Source organism: Hemicordylus capensis, chromosome 8 (genome assembly GCF_027244095.1).
Source record: "Hemicordylus capensis ecotype Gifberg chromosome 8, rHemCap1.1.pri, whole genome shotgun sequence".
Lineage (NCBI taxonomy): Eukaryota > Metazoa > Chordata > Lepidosauria > Squamata > Cordylidae > Hemicordylus > Hemicordylus capensis.
The window spans coordinates 5,073,168-5,089,297 of NC_069664.1; the positions used below are offsets into that span (position 1 = coordinate 5,073,168).

The following is a 16,130-nucleotide window of genomic DNA, read 5'->3' on the forward strand; positions in this document are numbered from 1 at the left end:
GGCTGTTGCTGGTGTCTATCTTATGTTTCTTTTTTTAGATTGTGAGCTCCTTGGGGACAGGGAACAATTTAATTTAATTTAATTTAATTTAATTTTATCTATGTAAACCGTTTTGGGAACATTTTGTTGAAAAGTGGTATATAAATATTCATCAACATATTCTAGTGGTTACTATGTCTGGAATGAGATATTATCAAATTAGGGAATGAGACTGAAGCTCAGAGGTAGAGCATCTGCAGGAATCTCTCTCAGCCGTCTCTTGGAGATGCTGCCAGGGAGGGAACTTGGAACTTTCTGCTCTTCCCAGAGTGGCTCCATCCCCTGAGAGGAATATCTGACAGTGCTCACATGTGGTCTCCCTTTCATATGCAACCAGGGGGGACCCTGCTTAGCTAAGGGGACCAGCCATGCTTGCTACCACCAGACCAGCTCTCCTCTGTCCATGTCTGCTATTCCTGGGGCAAACCCCGATACCCTCATGACACCACCTCACCTTTACAGTTTCATACCAGCAAGGCTGCTTGACTTGATAATAAACAACAGACTTGTATTCAGAGATGCCTTCATAACCAGCACCTGGGTGGACAGCTTTCTTTGGATGGCACGCAAAAGGAAAAAAAGAAAACAAAAAAAGATACAGAGAATAAGTCACAGGAAGTGCAGCTCAATGCATGAAAGAAGGGGGAGGTTATCTTCAGCAGTGGATGCAGGGAGATAGTTCCATAGCAGCAAATTCATCGACTAAGCAGCTGCCGTCCTTTAGAAAAACTGAGCAAGGACTCCAAAATGCACTACAGAAATGTTAGTTCTACATGATTCAATCATAGGGGGAAATGACGGCCGAGGTTAGAATGCTGGCTGCTATTTTAGGCACCATCTTTCAGCTCATTGTCACAGCATTGCTGTCTCAGCAATGGGAGGTCTTTCCAAAATCCTGGGCACTGGCACCGTTGAGTTCCCCTCCCTGCCAAGGGAAAAGGATGAAGCCAAGGGGTGTAATGGGCCTCAACCGTTGGAGGAGGATTTTCTGGTGGCCTGACTGTTTTGAGAATTAAAAGCAGTTCATATTGCAAGACCAGAGAAACAAAGCTGGCAATGAAAAGGAAGGAATTCCTACCGGCAGGGGATGTTGGTTCAGCGGTACAACATCTGCTTTGTATGCAGAAGGTCCCAGATTCAATCCCCAGCATCTCCAGATAGGTCTGGAAAAGATCCTTGCCACCACCCAATCAATGGAAAAGCCCTTCCCTACCTCTAAAAGATTGCCCTCTTCATCGTGGACAGACATGGTGACTTCTACATTCTTGGGAGTCTTCTTCTTCCCTTTGTCAAACTCTCCATGCATCAGGGTGACATAGATGTCATTCCGAACATCGCCTGTAACAATGCAGATAATGGCCTGGTTCACATCATAACTCAAATCTAGGTTTAATGTTGGCAACTAACATTAGCACGATCATGGGAACCCACGCCAAGGTGGAAATCCCAGATTCCATCTCAGGACACCCAGTGGCATTGTAATCTTGGCATGGGTTCATGTGATTGCATGAATGTTGGTTACTGACTATAAACCTAGATTCAAAGTATTGTGTGAACCAGGCCTATAACAAAATTTCTCTGTTCAGTTGAAACATTGCAACAGAGCCCAATATGTGGCACCACACCAGTTCCTGAACAAATGTCCTCTGAAGAGAGCTTGTCTGCTGGGAGACATCCCAAACAAGGCTCCTCTTAGAGGGAAGATTTGATTATAGTGGCACAGTAGTGCAAACATAGTTAAGATGCAGAGTCATTTCGACCACTACAAACTCTGAATAGCCTATTGGTCATAAAATCTAAACCATCTGTCCAATTTGCTTGAAAGGTTTCAGATATCACTTAGGTGATCACCTCTCCAAATCTGGAGAATATCAGCAGAACAATGGCTAAGATTCAGTAGCTTAAAATTTGACCCTTAAACTCCAGAAAACAATTGCTGGCAACTTTTTTGGCCATCAGATAACACTTTTATTTAATGTCTTTTAAAATGATTTTTTAAATGCAGATACATGATGAAGCAAAACCCGATGTCATTCTGGAAAAAATTCCACACAGTGTTCCTTGATAATATTTCACAACGGCCATGCTTTAGAGCAGGGATTCTCAACGTGTGGGTCCCCAGATATAATTGGACTTCAACTCCCATAATTCCCAACCAAAGGCCACTGGGGCTGGGGATTATGGGAGTTGAAGTCCAATAACATCTGGGGATCCACACATTGAGAAACCCTGCTTTAGAGTACAGTATTCCCTTCACTGTGGTAAACTGTCAGTTTATTTCTACCCTCTGTTGCCTGCCCTTTTAATCAATTGCCAATCCATAAGAAGCATGACAGTTGCTTTTTTTTTTTAACACTGCTCCTATTCAAACTGAAGTACCCACCAGGTAGGATAATCTCGGGGAATCCCATCTTGCGGGCCACAGCTGTAGATCTGTCAACCAGATGGGAGAAGTCCTTCTGAACCTGACTAAGATCACCGGGCAGCAGTTTCAGAGCGACCCAGAGCCCTAAGCGGAAAACAGAGATCATATGGAAGGCACGTTACTATTCTTAGAGCAGATGGCAACCTGGTTGGATTTGATATAAGGAAACAAAATGAACCCTTGTTTCTTCCAGTGTGCACGGAGGCAAAAGGAGGGACGGGGGCTAACATTCGATATGCTTATGGTTTTCTGGAAGGATAAAACATGGAAGGGGATCAAGGTTAGAGTGTTAGACTATGACTTGGGAGACCTGAGTTCAAATCCCCACTCAGCTGTGAAACTCATTGGGTGACTCTGGGCCAGTCACTTCTCTCTCAGCCTAACCTACTCACAGGATTGTTGTGAGGATAAACATAACTACATACACTTAAAAGCTAGGCCAAACGGAAAAGGTCTCCTCATGCTTCTGGACCCATTGAGGATTGGAGACACTCCACAGTAGTGAAGAAGCTTCCCAGAACATCTCTCCTTGGTCTTGCTGCATTTGAGAACATGTGCTGAGACTTCCTTCAGGAATCTTACCTTGGTGGTTATCTGTTATGTCAGTATTGCCCCCCAACTCAGGACTGGACATTTTGGTTTGATAGGATGGGACACACTTGCCTCCTCATCTTTGAAAAGCAGCACCTCCTTTTTGGGGATCTACCTCTGTTTTCCTACTTGCTGCCTTCCACTCCACTTGTCAAAATCCATGATAATTTGATTTTTTTTGGAGTATGTTGTGTTCAAAACGCCAAGGGCCAACTGAGTTTCTGCAACTCTCTTGAATTCTGTCCAATTCAACAGCAAGCTGAATAAACCAAGTTGAAATTTTCCAGGAAGTCTCAAACAAAAGTACCACACTTCAATGACCTTGATTCACTGAACCATCCCAAGTCATGTTTTTTTCTGACCAAAACCTTTCCTACACACACATACACACCCGTCTATCCTCCTCTCCCACTTACGGTAGTTTTTCACCATCCCCTGATATGATCTGTGTACCTTGCCCTTTGTGATTCACTTCCTTGGCAGCAATGACTTTGTTGAAGACAGAAGTCAAAGGTTCATTCTCTCCAATCACATGAGAGGTTATTAAAGGGGCCATGATTAACTGCCGTTGCCTGATGTATGTCTCCATCGCGATCCTGAGAAGCAGAGAAACCCAGGGTGAACTTCAAAGCCTGCTGGCAACGCCAGCTTCACCTCAGAGTTAAGAGGAACCCATGTTATCCAGCAATCTGGATTATCCAATGCTGGATTATCCAGCAATCTGGATAATCTTAGACCTCTACACAAGTCACAACTCAAAGAAACCTCACAAATTCAACGCAGCTCTTTGGCCTGAGATAACGGTTATTTCCAGGGCAGCGTTTCCCAATTATGCTATTGTTGTGCACTGAGAAACAGCTAGAATATGCCCCAAAGATGCATCACTTTGGGTTGGTTAGGAACACAGGAAGCTGCCTTGTACCGAGTCAGACCATTGGTTCATCTAGTTCACTATTGTCAACTTTGACTGGCAGCAGCTTCTTCAAAGCTACAAGAAGTTGTCCCTCCTGGCCATACCTGGAGATGGCAGGGATTGAATCTAGGACTTTCTGCATGCAAATGCTCTTCAGGAACGGGAAACTACATGTGTGAGCACTGTAAGCTATTCCCCTTAAGGCTCTGGGAAGAGCATTTGCATGCTTGCATGCAGAAGGCTCAAAGGTGCTCCCTGGCAGCATCTCCAGATAGAGCTGAGAGGGACTCCTGCCTGCAACCTTGGGAGAAGCTGCTGCCAGTCTAGGTAGACAATACTGAGCTAGATGGACAAATAGTCTGACTCAGGTATAAAGCAGCTTCCTATGTTCCTATGATGCTGTGCTGGGGTTGGATAGGGCCAGTTGCTCTCCCCCTGCTAAATATAAGAGAAACACCCCTTTTAAAGTGGCACAGCATAGCACTTTTAAAGTGGTGGTTTTAAAAGATTTTAAGAGATATTCTCAGTAGCTTTACTAGGCAGCAAAGGAAAAAGGTTACTAACGCGTATCTCTGATGTGCATAAAAACCCACACCACAATCTCTATTCCAATAAGGTGCTGCTTGAGTCTTTTAATAATCTAACTAACTGATTAACACAACAAATCACATCTGTTTTTACACAATATCTGCAAACGTAACCCACATTCTGCTATCTGTACAGATGCCAATTATAGACAAAACTCAAGCTTCAGAAGCAGTTCCCCGAATAGCAGCTTCTGGGGGTGGGATGTACTGCAAATAAGGCCTTTCAACCCTGTTTACGGGCTTCCAAAAAGCAACTAACTGGCCACTGGGAGAAACCACATGTGGGACGAGGGCAAATGTAGGCAACCTTTGGCTCTCCAGGTGTTACTGGCCTACAACTTCCACCATCCCCAGCTGCAATAAGTTGCAGCTAGGCATGATGGGAGTTGTAGTTCAGCAACAGCTGGGGTACTAAGGTAGCCTCCCCTAGACTAGGAGGCTTTTGGTCTTATCCAGCAGTACTCTTTGGTTCTTATTGTGTGCTTAAGTCTGCAAAACTGATTTGGCAGCCTTCATTTTGCTTGTCATGGGGAGATGCCCTATAATCACCTAATTAGTGGAAATGCTGTCACTTTCACCCACCCTACATCCCAGCTTCTCAGTTTCCCACACGCACTGGAGCCTATCTTTGTGGCAAGAAGCTTCCTCCTACTTTTAAAAAGAAAAAGGAAACTAAAACCCACTTTTTCAAAATGGTGATTGCTGTTTCTCATGCCCTGTTTTTTCAACTACTTTCTTGAAGATAAGGGGCTTATGAGATCACTATGTCTGCGATAGGGAGGGGAGCTGGTCTTATGATAGTAAACATGAGTTTCCACTTTGCTATGCAGGGCCTGCCTCGGTTTGTATTTGGATGGGAGACTACATGTGAGCACTGGAAGATATACCCCTTAGGCGGTGGGGCCACTCTGGGAAGAGCACCTGCCTGCTTGCATGCAGAAGGTTCCAAATTCCCTCCCTGGCAATTCCAGATAGGGCTGAGAGAGACTCCTGCCTGCAACTTGGAGAAGCTGCTGCCAGTCTATGTAGACAATACTGAGCTAGATGGACCAATGGTCTGACTCAGTAGACGGCAGCTTCCCTACTTCCATACAGAGTATGTCCGTGTGCCCCCATCTAATACCTTTTCTATTTATATTCCGATACAAACCAAATTCACGACACATGGGCGGTGGTCCTAGGGGATTCAAAGAGTGGCATATTTTTCCTGATCCACCATGTTGATTCAAGATGACAGCTAGGGATGTGCATGGAACCAGTTCGGAGACCCTTTATGGGCCTCCAAACTGGTTCGAATGACTGGCAGTTCATCCGGTTCGAAGGCGGGGGGCATACCTTTACGGGTGGGGGAGGGGTGCCCTTAACCCTCCTGCCGCGTTTCCCCCACTGGCGCTCCATTTAAAAAGTGTCCGTTGGGCCGGCAGCATACCTCCCTGCCGCCCCGGTGTCCTACTCGGCCGGAAGTACCCGGAAGTATCCGGTGCGACATGCATGCGCATGCACCCGGCGTGCGTGTGTGCACCGGGTACTTCTGGGTACTTCCAGCTGAGGACAACACCGGGGTGGCAGGAAGGTGCACTGTTGCTCCGACGGACACTTTTTAAACGGAGTGCTAGTGGGGGAAATGCAGCAGGAGGCGTAAGGGCACCCTCCCTCGCTCTTAAAATTATGCCCCCCCCCCGCCTTAGAACCAACTTAGAACCAACCGGTTCCGTGCACATCCCTAATGACAGCCACTCAAAAGTACAGGGAAACCCCCTTTGTAACTCTTGTACCAACAGCTGGATACAAACCAAATTCACAAGACATGAAAGGGGGTCCTAGGGGACCTCAATGGGGGTATATGTTTTTTCGTCAATCCACCATGTTGTTTCAAGATGCTAGCAACTCAAAAGTGAGGGGAGGCCTTTGTTACTCGTGTGATGACTGTCAGATACCTGAGGGAAAAGGAGGGCGTATATTAAGAAAACACAAATTCACAGCAAATGGGAGGGGGCCGTAGTCATCATGTAAAAAGAAGAAGAAAGCTGGCTCCATTCATCTGCTCAGAGCTTCTTAGGAACATAGGAAGCTGCCACATACTGAATCAGACCATTGGTCCATCCAGTTCAGTATTGTCTACACTGACTGGCAGCAGCTTCTCCAAGGTTTCAGGCAAGAGTCTTTCCCAGCCCTACCTGGAGATGCTTCCAGGGATTGAACCCTGAGACCTTCTGCATGCAAAGCAGATGCTCTGCCACTGAACTGCAACCTCATCTCTTACTGCAGTCAGCACTTATATGGAGTCACCCATCTAAATGCAAACCAAGGCAAACCCTGCTTAGCAAAGGGGACCACATTCATGCTCACTACCACAAGACCGGCTCTTCTTTTCTTCTTGTATAATGTGTCCAAGTACATAGTACTTACTGCTGGAAGGGAATAAAATGTTGCTTCTCTTCATCGTCCACCTTTCCATGGATGATGTCCGTGATATCCATCACTAGGGATGAGACCATTTTAAACCACAATAAAATCACAATAAAAATGCAGCCTAATAAAGACATCCCACATCCTTGGTAAGAGTGGATCAGTTCACATATAATTTCAGACCTTGGTTTGTGCAAGCTCAAAGATCCAGTCACAGTTTCGTGTGGCATATGAACTGACCCAGAATTCCAGTTCACAGAATCCTATAGCTGGAGGGGGGCTGGAGATCATCTAGTCCAACCTTTGACTCATGCAGAAAATTCATAGCTGGAGCATCCCCAACAGATTGTTGACCAGTCTCTGCATGGACCTCCAGAAAAAAGCAGCCACCCACCTCCTAAGTCGTGACTCAGTCATGCAAATGGCCTTTGTGCATGCACAGTGGCCCCCAACATGGCCACCGGGTGCACAAACAGGGCTGAAACGGCCCCAAAATGGGCCAAACTGACCCGTGGCGATTCGGCAGGGGAGACAAGGGGAGGGTTGACGGGGGAGGAGGAGCTCCTGGAGACCCCCACAACACTGCCAAACCCATGGCGGCTGTTAGCCAAATTTTAAAAAACAAAATGTGCACAAAACTGGTTTGCCCGGTTCAGTTCGAATTTGAACTGAACTGGGGCCCCCTTTTGGGGGGGGGGGAATGCCTGGTCCGGTTCGAATTTGAACCAGATCAGGCAAACTGGTTTTGTACACATCCCTAATTAGTTCCCTTGTCAAAGTGCTCTTTCCATTAAGAAGTGTCCCCCAATGTTCATCTGAGATGGGACTGCACAGCTTCAGCCCTCAAGCAGTTGTTGGACTACAACTCCCATCATCCCCAGCCAGAGTGGTCAATAGTCCAGGATGAGGGCGGTTGTAGTCCAACACGTGCAGGGAGGACTGTAGTTGTGTAGCCCTGATCTAAAATCTACCTTCCTGTAACGCAAGTCCTTTCGCTCTTGTGAAACTTCTAAACACCTCACGTTTTTGGTTTTTAGCTAGGAAAAAAGGGGCCTCCTGAAAGAGACATGAAAGTCTGCAATGACACAGCACGGAAGCCTCAACATCCTGCAAATTCACCAGTTTTAACCCTACAGGTTTCAGACCAAAGTCCAAATAGGAAGCACTTCTCTCATTCTTCTCGGAAGCGAATCTTGTGTGGTTAAGAGTGCAATATATAGAACAACACTGGCAAAAAAATATTGATTGGACCCTCTAACTTTCACAACACTGGATGTAAGCTTCCAGGTTACTAAGAACCCTTCTACAGTGAGATACATTCTAAGGCAGGCAAACACAATAATTCGCTCCAACACAGAAAATAAAGTTCACGCTCTGGGCAGTTGTTGATGGAGGGTGGGAGACAGGAGACCAGATACTGATACAATTAAGAACAGCATTGAGAATGTGACATTAGATGCTTTTCTCCCTTACTCAGAACACGAGGCTCACTCATTGAAATGAAACTGGCAGTAGGTTCAGGAGCAGCCAAAGGACTTCTCTGCAGAATGGAAGACTGACTTGAGGAACTCATTGCCACAATAAGTGAAGATCTGCACTAGCAAATGAGGCTTTCATTCCAGGGCATGGAAACTTGCTCAGGCCCCCAAAGATGCCTGAGATACCACCAGAGACTACCCTCAAGTTTGCAAACTTTTCCACGCAACAATAAGTACTAGAAGCTGGCTTTCGAAAGCAAAAGAGCAAAAGTTGTAGTGCTCAGGATCCAAATAACAGCAGATAATGGATTTCATAGTGTTGGATAGGGACGTGCACGAATCGTTTTGGCGGGGCAGGAAGCAATATCTTTAAGCATGAATAAAGCCGGTCCTTATCTGCTCCTCCACCGCCCCACTGCACTGCTGAGAAGTCCACTCATGACTGCGGCCATGTGTGTCCAACTGCCACGCGCAGGCTGCGGGGTGCAGCACCACAGCTGCGCATGGTCTTCTGAGTGGCACGGCACCTCACCAGGAAATGTGGTGGGGTGGCAGCAGAACAGGTAAGGACCAGCTTTACTTGTGCTTAAAGGTATTACTCCCTGCTCTGCCGAAACAATTCGGCAGGCTGCACCAAAGCGATTCGGTGCATTGAATTGATTCATGCACATTCCCGATATCGAACCCAGTGCAAGCCCAAGTCTCTTGCTGCTGCCCTTGCATTCTGACAATTGGATCGGACACTCTCGTCAATGAGGCCTTCTGAGTGAATCGTCATACCGGCCACTCCAAAGGGTCTCCGGAGCCCACCGGTGTGCTTCTTGCCTTCTTTCAGCTCCATGTGGCCAACTCTCACAATCTGGCACACCAGGCTGATCCTAGGCCGGATCAAGTCAGAACTGCTGAGGTCCTATAAAAAGCCATCACAGGAGGAAAGATGATCAAATTAGGCTGGACTCGTTTGTGAATGAAATGAAAAAGAATAGCTTCGTTTCGGAAAAAGGAAACTAAGGGGAGACATGGTCTATAAAAACTGCTACCTTTGCCTGATTCAGATATTACCTGTATGCTGTACGAATGTACAGATGTCTGTACACTCATACACGTGTTCATGTGAATGACGGTAAAAGTAGTGTGTCATTGGGTCGGTGTTGACTCCTGGTGACCACAGAGCCCTGTGATTGCCTGCTACCTTGGCAAAGAGGCACCTTTTAATGCGGTGATTCTCTTTATTTAGAAGGGGGAGAGTAACTGGCCCTATCCACCCCCAGCACAGTACTTCCAGTGACTGTGGCTGGTGTCTATCTTAGGTTTCTTTTAGATTGTGAGCCCTTTGGGGACAAGGATCCATCTTATTTATTTATTATTTCTCTGTGTAAACCGCCCTGAGCCATTTTTGGAAGAGCGGTATAGAAATCGAATTATTATTATTATTATTATTATTACGTAGGAGGGGTTTACCATTCCCATCTCCCGCACAATATGAGATGATGCCTTTCAGCACCTTCCTATATCGCTGCTTCCCAATATAGGTGTTTCCCATAGTCTGGGAAACATACCAGTGGGGATTCGAACCGGCAACCTCTGGCTTGCTAATCGTCGTTTCCCCACTGTAGCTGTGTCCATTTTAAAAATGTGTACCCGGATACAGGCCTCTTAAATGCATGGTACAGATAGGAAGTGGTAACCTGTGTTCCAGCTGGAATAGGTACCTGTAATAGGACTGCTGTACCTGTGTTCAGCATAACATGTAAATGACTGTACCCATGTGTAGATCTGTACCTCTGTATACTCGTTGTATGAGTGTTGAACACAACATGTGAATGGGCCTTACCTCTCAGAGTAACCTAGCTCAGAGGGTTGTTGTGAGGATTAACATAACCACGTACACCATTCTCAGCTCTTTGGAGGAAGAGCTGGATATGAATGTAAAAATGAATGAAATGAAATAACCTGCTGAATAATGCTCCCCTTTCTCTTAATCCTGGCTTGTAATATGCAGCTCGTAACTCTTCCGAGCAGGAGACCAGACCCAAGGGCTCCATTCTGTCACCAATGCTTTTAACATCTATATGAAACTACGAGGTGAGGTTATTAGGAGATTTGGTGCTGGGTGCTCTCAGTATTTATTTATTTATTTATTTATTTAACATATTTTTATACCGCCCTTACGTCTTTGGGCAGTTTACAAGAAGATTAAAAAAACATTAAAACATTAGTTAAAAACAAAAACAAGAAATTTAAAACACAACAATTTAAATTTTTTTTAAACAATATTCTAAAACAACATTAAAAATGATCAAAACAGTATCAGTTAAAAGCCTGGGTGAACAGATGCATCTTTAAAGACTTTTTAAAAATTGTTGACTGTATGCTGACAACACCCAAATCTCTCTCATGTCATCTGTCATCAGGAAATGGCATTATCTCCCTAAATGCCTGCCTACAGGCAGTAATGGCATGGATGAGGGATAATAAACTGAAGCTGAAGTCAAGCAAGATAGAGGTGCTGATTGCGGGGGGTGGGGGTGGGGGAGGGTCGTAATTTGCAAGATGGGATAGAATCTCCTATTCTGGATATGGTCACACTCCCCCAGAAAGAATAGGAATTTGGGAGTGCTTGTGGATCCTGGTCTCATCCTGGTGGCTCAGATTCAAGCTTTGGCCAACAGCACTTTTAATCAACTGGCTGAAAAGTCAGCTCTGCCTGTTTCTTGGAGAGAATGACCTCAAATCAGTGGCGCACCAACCTCCAGGCTGGACTACCGCAATGTGCTCAACGTAGGGCTGCCTTTGTACAAAAGCCGCAGTTAGTCCAAAATGTGCTAACCAAACTGGTCTCCAGCGTAACTCTGAGAGACCATATCATGCCCGTTCTTAAACAGTTGCACTGACTGCCAGTATGTTTCCAAGCAAAATATAAAGTCCTTAGTCCCAGGTTGCCTGAGAGAGCACCTGTCTCTGCAAGATTCCCATCACTCATTAAGATCATCAAGAGAGGTTCGTCATCAGGTGCCACAGTTCATCTGGGGCCAACTTGGGATCAGGCCTTCTCAGGAGCTGCCCCAAGACTGTGTACTCCCTACGCATATAAAGAGGGTTATCATCCCTGGAGGACTTCAAGAAAGCCATAAAGACCCTCCTCTTCAGCCTGGCTTTTAATAAGTAATACTTAAGAGGTCTTACTGATTTTAAATGAGTTTTATGCAAATATTTTAAAAGGTTGCATTTCTGACTGTGCACTACCCAGAGCTATTTGTGCACGGGGAGAATATAAATCAAACAAATCAATACAAATAAAAAGACAAATAAAAATAAGCAGCAGGGATGCACCAAATCACCGCCTTTTACCACCATCTGGATCTGCAAAAAATTCTCAGCCAGGAAATCAGAGCGAATAATTAACCACTCCAGCACTAAATACTGTTGAATGATGACATAATCTTGGCATCCAGTGCAAACATGTCACGGATGGGGAAGTAGAGCACTATTATTTTCATTTTCAACCCAGAGGATGGCTGGATGACCAACCATTGTCCTGAAAAGAGAATGTGGAAGATCCCCCAGGGCTTAACCGAAACCTCCAACAGGTCAGCTTTTGGGACGGCCATACGATGGTCATGCTCCAACTTGAGCAAAGCTCCAGAGCAAAAAAAGAAGGTTCCACAGTTGCAAACCAGCCAATCAAAGTTGTCTATTTGCACTGCAAATATAAACCAGTTTTACCAGCTGACATTCCGACTAATTTAGCAGAGGAAAAGGTAAAGTTGTGCCATCAAGTCAGTGTCGACTCCTGGTGGCCACAGAGCCCTGTGGTTTTCTTTGGTGGAATACAGGAGGGGTTGACCATTGCCTCCTATGAGATGATGCCTTTCAGTAACTTCCTATATCACTGCTGACCGATATAGGTGTTTCCCATTGTCTGGGAAACATATCAGTGGGGATTTGAACCGGCAACCTCCAGCTTGCTAGTCAAGTCATTTCCCCGCTGCACCCTACTGAAATTAAGTCTTCCTTTAGGATAACGCCTGAGACTCCTACTAACTGAGCAAAGAGATGCCCTTTAAGTGGTGATCCTCTGATATTTACCAGGGGGAGAGCAACTGGCTCTATCAATTCCCAGCACAGCATACCTCCAGTGGCTGTTGCTGGTGTCTACCTTATGTTTCTTTTTAGATTGTGAGTCCTTGGGGGACAGGAAACTACCTTCTTAATTTACTACTTATTTCCCTAAGTAAGCCATTTTGAGAACTTCAGTTGAAAAGCGGCATATCCATATCCATAGTAGAAGTACCGTAGTGTTTAATTCGTGCAAATTAACACAAGCATTGTGTGTCTATTTCATATTTTGTGTTCATCATTCATTCATTCAACTTCTATACTGCCCTTCCAAAAATGGCTCAGGGCAGTTTACACAGAGAAATAACAAACAAACAAGATGGCTCCCTGTCCCCAAAGGGCTCACAATCTAAAAAGAAATGTAAGATAGATACCAGCAACAGTCACTGGAGGGGTATTGTGCTGGGGGTGGATAGGGCCAGTTACTCTCCCCCTGCTAAATAAAGAGAATCACCACGGTAAAAGGTGCCTCTTGGCCCAGTTAGCAGGGGTATTTTACTGCAGAGCAACCACCCAATGCATTATATATAACTCTATTAAATTTTTTTAAAAAACCAGGCAAATGGCTTCACAATCTAATATAGGGTTTCTTCAGGGATCAGTGACATCCCTGAAGTTAGGCAAGTCGTACAGGCACCTGCAATTCATATTACACCAGCACTCAGGGAGGAAAGCTGATCTTGCAGTTGTGAATATGAATTGCCCCTTTGCTAAGCAGGGCCTGCCCTAGTTTGCATTTGGATGGGTGACTATATGTGAGCGCTCTCTGCTGTAAGACATTGCCCTAAGCGGATGGGGACATAGCTCAGTGGAAGAGCATCTAATTTTGAGGTTCAATCCCTGGCAGTATCTCTAGGTAGGAAAAGATTCCTGCCTGAAACCTTGGCATGGGTAGACAATACTGAGCTAGATGCACCAATGATCTGACCCAGTAGAAGGCAGCTTCTTATAGGGATGGGGCCATCACTCAGTGCTAGAGCATCTGCTTGAAAGCAGAAGGTCCTGGGTTCAATTCCTGGCAACATCTCCAGGTAGGGCTGGGAGAGACTCCTGCCTGAAACCCAGGAGAGCCACTGCCAGGCGATGCAGACCAGGGTTGCACCATTTCTTCCGCCCTCTGGCTGTTTTTGAACTACAGTTCCCATCATCCACAGCAGCCAATAGTCAGGGATGATGGGAGTTGTAGTCCAACCTGGGCAGGAGGGCCAAAGTTGTGCACTCCTAGCATAAACAATACTAAGCTAGATGGACCAATGATCTGACTCAGCAGCTTCCTATGTTCCTTGAGCAGATACTATTTTTTAAAAAAACACCCAGTCTGGATATCTTATACAAAGGTGACAAATATTTATATACCGCTTTTCAACAAAAGTCCCCAAAGTGGTTCAATCCATCAATAGCTTTACCAGATTGCTGTGCTGGGGATGGACAAGGTCAGTTGCTCTCCCCTTGCTAAATAAAGAGAATCACCACTTTTAAAAAGGTCCCTCTTTGCTCAATTACCAAGATAAATATCTTGGCAAGCCAGCAGTGACACAGAAGAAATCAAGGCATGCCCACATGCCAATAATAACAACCCCCCCGCCCCCCGCTTTTAACTCTGCTGGTTTTGAAAACACACCCAGGACACCTTGCCAAGACATTGTGTTTGCCAGCTGGTCTAACTAACTTGGGTTGGAACAGTAAACAGTCTTGATCGCACCCAAGGCTTTCCACAGTGACCTAAAGACTCACCACAACAAGAGTAATAAAGCAACCATTATAAGGAGAGGCCCAAACCCTTAAGCCATGAGTGGGGGAAGCTGAAATTCCAGAAGGCAGGAGGACGTACCGTAAAGACAGCCTGGAGGTTATTAAGCTTTTCAATTTCCTTTGGCATCCCGCAACTTCCCCAACGAACCAAGTAGTTCTCACTGCAACAAATGTCGTGACAGTTATGTTAGTTGGGTCACTGATTACCGCATTTAGTTATGCCCAGTAAATCATAAGTCACTCTGCTCAGGGGCAGGATGCATCCAAGGGGAGGCAGGCCACTGTAGGACCAAGCAGCACAGACCTGCAGGGGCTTTGGCAGGATTGCACAAACCAGGAAATGCTTGGCTTATTTGAGAGGATCGGGCCACAGGGGGCCTTACCACGGACCAAAGGAGGGCTCCCACCTCAAGGGACAGATCTTGAGCACTGGGCTCAAACTCAGGCCCACCAGAAATTGGACAATTTGGACTACAATTCCCATCATTCCCAGTCTTTAGCCACTGTGGCTGGGAATGGGAGGAGGAGGTTACATTTTCGCAGCTTGGAGTGGACATTAAGTGAGAGGACAAGCAGGACACTCCAAGCTGCAGTGTTCAGTTCACTGAAGTGCTCAGCTGACCATTCAGTTGTACAAGGGAACTCTCAACACTGGTTGAACTATACACTGTGATTCCTCTTTTTATATTACATCTGTCTTCCTTTATGGATTTCCATTTATAACACATCTGTCTTTTTAATGTATATACATTTACATTATGTCTGTCTTCACCCACTTTCTTAACGGCATTGGCTAAGCCACTGGAAGTTGAATGAGGTCTTACAGGTTCCATCACAACACACCTAATGAACTTGGATTGATCAGGATCGTAGAGACTCATGAGCAGCTCTGCATCCTCACCGATGTTACAGACAAAGTTCTTGAAGTTAATGTACAGGGTGTATGTGTGGGTTGTGTTGAAGATAGACTGGCCCCGCAGGTCCAAACTCTGCTGAAGTGACTGTAGGAAATAAGGAATGAACAGGAAAGTGAGCCCTTAGAAAGAAGAGAGGTCTAACAGTTGCCAGAAACAGTAGCCTGCTTCATAATACTAAACCAGAGACTTTATACTAAACCATAGTTTAGTGTTCTGAGCATGAGCAAGCCTCAAGCTTTTGCATAAAGAGGGGAACTTTAAAGACTCCTTTTGGAGTTTGCAATAAATCACAGATTGCTGTTTCGTCCAAAGACAGAAAACTGTTGTCTGTTCAAACGATCATGAGTTAAAAGGCCGGGATATCAAAACAGCATCTCCTGACTTTTTCACTGTGACATTAACAAACCACAATTTCCTGTGTTTGGAGGAAATGGTAAACTGTGGTTTGTACAAAACCCTGAAGGGAAGCCTTACATGTCCTCTCCCTATACATGAACAGGAGAGGGGAGAGCAGAAGCCTAAGTAATAGAGCATCTGCTTTGTACACAGAAGATCCCAGTTTCAATCCCTGGCAGCATCTTCAGGTAGGGCTGAGAAAGACTCTTGCCTGAAACCCTGGAGAACCACTGCCAGTCAGGGTAGACAATACAGAGCTAGATGGACAAATGGTCTGACTCGGTAGAAGGTTGAAGTTCCTAAGTAGCTTAGCCCAAAGACTTCCATCCCAGTTAAAACCAGTTATAACAGAAAGCATTGCCCATGACCTGATATTGTAACACTGCAAAAGAGGTCTGGATCCTGTATCTTCATCCAAACCACCACAATGTCCATCTTATTCTTTGCCAACACTCTCCGGAGACTCTGCTTACAGTGATCAGAGCTGGCAAGAGGAAAGTGAAC

The 16,130-nt window shown here is 45.5% G+C and overlaps 1 protein-coding gene across 4 annotated transcripts in view; it reads right to left on the reverse strand.

The window, feature by feature from the left end:
* Positions 1-16,130, reverse strand: part of DOCK5 (dedicator of cytokinesis 5) — a 165,507-nt gene that overhangs the window by 89,137 nt on the left and 60,240 nt on the right. For all 4 annotated transcript variants that reach the window (XR_008310960.1, XM_053269060.1, XM_053269061.1 and 1 more), the window contains exons 8-15: positions 15,157-15,314; positions 14,393-14,474; positions 9,223-9,352; positions 6,965-7,037; positions 3,509-3,651; positions 2,423-2,548; positions 1,253-1,377; positions 494-592 (exon numbers count right to left, since the gene is read on the reverse strand). Coding sequence is in view for 3 of the 4 variants with exons in the window: in XM_053269060.1 (XP_053125035.1) it covers positions 494-592; positions 1,253-1,377; positions 2,423-2,548; positions 3,509-3,651; positions 6,965-7,037; positions 9,223-9,352; positions 14,393-14,474; positions 15,157-15,314 (936 nt within the window). In the remaining variant the exon portion in view is untranslated. The remainder of the gene's footprint in view (positions 1-493; positions 593-1,252; positions 1,378-2,422; positions 2,549-3,508; positions 3,652-6,964; positions 7,038-9,222; positions 9,353-14,392; positions 14,475-15,156; positions 15,315-16,130) is intronic.